The following is a 4407-nucleotide window of genomic DNA, read 5'->3' on the forward strand; positions in this document are numbered from 1 at the left end:
GCCGCTATTTGGTCACTTTCTGCCATTTGGATATATCTAATTGGGTACCATTGCAGACTGGCAGCATAAATTAGCTCATTTAGCTGTGCTAAGAGTAGTCTGCAGACCACAGTGGTAACTGCTGTTTGTACAATTAGTGTGCCTTTGGTTCTGAATCTGTTTTGTTGTTGTTGCTGTTTTCAAATCCCTTAGAAAACAAAAGCTACACGTCCATAAGAACAGAAGCTTTGTCTGTGATACAACTGCTCTTCACCAAACTGCAAGGTGAGTCTTTTTGCTTGCCACATGGGAGAGTTGCTGTTTGGTATAGAAGGTACGTGGCTATGCGGCCTGGGAAGGTGGAGAGATGGCATTACGTTCTGATTGCAGCACTGGGTGCTTTAGGGGTGGCTTGGGACTTGGATTTTTGTGCTTGGTGACTGGGAGAACTTGGAGGGGGTGGAAGCAGTTGTGGATGAAGTCCAGGTCTAAAGTGCAGTTGGATGCTCCTTGGTAAAATGTCCAGCAGGGAGGGAGCAAGGACTGTGTATAATGCATTCTTCTTGCATTACGTGCAGCAGTTTTGAAGTGGGAAATGTGGTTCTTCAGGCCCTTGCAGTCCTATAGTGCAGGCCGAGACAATCAAGTTCAGCCTGGTCTGAATCGGCACGGCTACCTGTGCAGCAGGTAGCACATGCACTGAGTGTCCAGCTGAATTTTCCTCCTCAGCAGCTCTTCCCCTGGAAGAGCCGCGAGATGTGAGGTGGTCACTTTCAGCCTGTGCAGGGATGGAGACTATTTGTTGTGTTTTTTTTTCTGACAGACTGGTATTTACCGTGGTGTCTGTCTGTTTGTCTTCACAGAAACTAAACAGTGGGAAAGCCTGACAGCAGAAAGCAGAGAGCACCTCATTCATTCGTTATCTACAATGGCATCAGATAGCAGACCCGAGCTACAGGAAAAAGCATTTATATTGAAGAAAACACTTGAAAATCTTAACTAAATTGTAAAACACAAACTATGAAGTGCCATGTAAAACAACAAAAAAAGTGCAGTGGTCTGAAAACCAAATGGGAAAATGAAGATTACTCTGTAGCATGCATAATTCCTGGCCAAAATAAAATGCCTTAAATTCTGTTCCCCATTAATGTTACTTTTACTCTTTTAAGCTGATGATTAGTTATTGTTTTGTCAGTAAATACCTCTAATGATCTGCCCTAGAATGTTTATAAGTGTGCATTATAGAAAATGTTGAGGGCAAGATGCTTTTTTTTTTTCTTTAGATCGGCAAAAGAATGTTTCTCAGATCCCCTTTGTCCTTCAAAGCAATTATTGAAAAACCACCAGCACAGGAAGTGAAAAGCGTATTTGATTTTCACTGATACCACGCGGAGATCTGTTACCTGGTGTCTAAACAGTGGATCTTTGGGACTCTGCAGTAGAGCTAGTGTGTGTTACCTGTAACGAATGAAATGCTGCCTCTGATGAAGTCTGTGTTAGACTTCTGAGGCTTCCCAGGGGCAGGGTTTCATCTGACATCCACCTCTGCTTCTCCTGTTTGCTCCTCCTTTGCAGCCTGTTGTCTGTGAGTTATGAAAGGCAGAGTACTGTTAACTTCTCTCGTTCCTTCTTCTCTGACCTCAGAATGGATTGACCGAGACTATGCCTTCCCCAGCTAGTAACCTCGGCCTCCCAAACTTTAAATGAGAACTTTTTTCCTCAAAGGATGCACAAGAGAGCACTTTACTGAGCTGTGTGGGATAAAATAGGGCCTAGTTGGTGCCCAGATGGAACACTGCTCTTCTCAAAATTGTTTTGCATGGACACTCCTCAGCTGCAGAAAAAAAAAAAAGGAAAACAGTCTTTTCTAGATATGTTTTTGAAGAGTGTTCGAAGTTTGCAATGATACTTTTTTTTTTTAATAGTGGTAATGTTTTTTCCCCCTTCATGTCCGTAACCCTGTTCTTGCTTTGGAAACCTGTAATGATTTAGAATTGTCAATATTTGTAAGAAACTGAATCGTATGTCATTTCTCAGCAGCCCAAGTCATGCTGGTTTCTAGCAGATACTTTTTAATTTGCACTTAAGAAGAAAGATTATATCTGCATTAACGTGGAGTAAAATTGCTATTTGATGATGTGGCCATGCTACCTGTCCCCTTGTTGCCCTCCTCAGATAAAAGACAAACCTGACCACTATAGCAACAGACTTTTCATAGCATAAAGTTAGCACTGCACCATAACCTGACCAGGAGCAAGTGTACAGTTTTTTGGGGATAAATGCTTTGCTGATGGTGAAATAAAATCATTAGTGTGGGCGATATCATGTCCATGGCTTTCAGCACAGGGACGTTCGTTTCTTTTCATGCGGTCTGCAGCTCCTTTCAGATGCAATCTACGAGGGAGAGAGTTGTTCAGATAACGTCACCTTTCCTCCATGCCCATTTATTCAGAATCAGGTATACAGTACCTACTTTTCCCTCAGGTGCCATTTCCCATTCAGTGTTTTCTGGTACTGTAACAATCTAGTTGTCTGACTTTATCCATGGGAAGGGAGGAATTTAATTCATACCCACCCGGTGAGAAAATATCTGCAGAAATGGGCAGAGCTGTCCCACTGTGGCTCTTCTGTAGCAGAAACCTCAGCGAGCACTAATGCATTGTACACTTGGAACTGGTCAGTGGGCAACTTCTTGGTGCTGGGAGCTGGTGCTATAACGTTTTGATTTACACCTTGTTGCAGGGAGCTGCTCTTTGTTTACGTGTAGTTTGAACTTATTGAGCACAGTGTATATTTTAAAATTTTACTGGGCAAATCACTTTACGATATCTTTCAAAACTTGCTTACCATGACATGTAGTGTCATGAGTGCTCTTTTTTTTTTTTTTTTTTTTGTATTAGATGAATATTACCAGTGATGCTTTGCTGTAGCAGTTCATTGTCTGACTTGGGTTTTTTCGTATTGGTTGGAGTGACAGTTACAGAAAAGCAAAGAGTCTCCAAGTCTCTGGTAATCTGATTTTTTTCACTGTGGACTGGAGTATTCAGAGGCAACGCCTCACGTGGTCGAAAGACTGTAAGTAGAATAACTGTAATCATTGACAATAGCAACCTGAATTTCTTTATTGGGGATTTACACTAGAGGGAAGAGCATATTCTAGGAACTCTAAAAACAGCTGGATTAACAACTCTGGCCAAGAGTGTTAGGAAAGTTAGAGATGGCATAAATGCTTTCTGAATCACAAAGCAATATGTCTTTCTTGTGATTCCAGAACAGATTCAGAGCTCCTCTCTAAAGCACGTGCCTATACACAAAACCTACCTGTACAACAGTTAATTCAGTCGGAGGTTTGATTTCTACCCCCCTCTCATTTGTAAACTTGACAGGATTGAAAAATAAACAAATAGATGTGGCCTTTCCTAGAGTTTTTCCTCTAAAAGTGATTGCACTATGTAAAACACACTGTACTTTGCCCAGTGTGGGCATTTCTTGTGCTGCTGCAATGCTGCTTTGTATACCAGGAGTGCAGTGTGCAGATTGGACACTAGCACTCGTTCTGACCTACAAGCTGTTGCTTAAATGGATGTATATTGAGAAAAGTTTTCTAATGTTGCAAGATCTCCATCAAATTCACTGCAATCTGTACTGTCGGAGTATGTAAATGGACTGACTGAAAGAAAACCCTGTTGCTTACCAAAAAGGTAAAATTAAATAAAAAATGCATGACCTCGTCTCGGAAGTAACTGGTAATTTCCACTCCCACACACACACGCAAGTATTTGGTGCTGTTCTCTTGTCCCAAATTCAAAGCGCCTTTGTGTGTTCTGCTCTGAGCTGACCGGCCTGGTGGTGGTGGTGGTGCTCTGTGCTGTGCTGAAGGAGTGCCTCGGGCTGCTTACCTTGCTTGGTCTGAGGCTTTCGCCACCTAGAAGGCGGGTGGCTGCGCAACAGGAGGGAAAGGAGCGAGGATATGAGCTTGTTTGTGAGGCAGCAACTTGGCCTTGCACCCCCAGTGGGGCTAGCGGGTGAGGCTAACCTCATAGCCAGGCTGGTTGCCTTACCTTGCAGCGTGACTGGCTACCCCATGGCTTCCACGGGAGCTATGTGAAATGAGACAGCATCCACCAAAGGAATGAATTTTGGATTTATGAGCCTTGCCTGAAGCGTGAGCGCGTTAGGCTCCTTTTCCAGCCCTAGCTATCCCCCTTTGTGCTCTGGGGCCCAGCTGCTGGATTTCATTTGACTAGAGGCCAGGCAGCCTGTGGTGACACCACCCCCCAACCACTTTCGGAAACAGTTTGTGGTGGTCCCTCCTTGCATCAGCTTCTGGGATGAAACAGGGCCCTTGCGAAGTCCAGTAGCCTCACTGAGAATAATGACCAATGCATGAGAAGCAAAAATGAAACAGAAGCTTAGAGAAAACAAACA

The 4407-nt window shown here is 43.5% G+C and overlaps 1 protein-coding gene across 4 annotated transcripts in view; it reads left to right on the forward strand.

Annotated features, from left to right (window-relative positions):
• The window catches only part of ECPAS (Ecm29 proteasome adaptor and scaffold), a 68299-nt gene extending 64588 nt beyond the window's left edge, over positions 1 to 3711 (forward strand). For all 4 annotated transcript variants that reach the window (XM_066988105.1, XM_048051385.2, XM_048051386.2 and 1 more), the window contains 2 exons: positions 193 to 264; positions 843 to 3711. In XM_066988105.1, coding sequence (XP_066844206.1) covers positions 193 to 264; positions 843 to 982 — 212 coding nt within the window. In that variant the 3' untranslated portion in view covers positions 983 to 3711. The remainder of the gene's footprint in view (positions 1 to 192; positions 265 to 842) is intronic.
• The last annotated feature ends 696 nt before the right edge of the window (positions 3712 to 4407 follow it).

This window comes from Anser cygnoides, chromosome Z (genome assembly GCF_040182565.1).
Source record: "Anser cygnoides isolate HZ-2024a breed goose chromosome Z, Taihu_goose_T2T_genome, whole genome shotgun sequence".
Classification (NCBI taxonomy): Eukaryota; Metazoa; Chordata; class Aves; order Anseriformes; family Anatidae; genus Anser; species Anser cygnoides.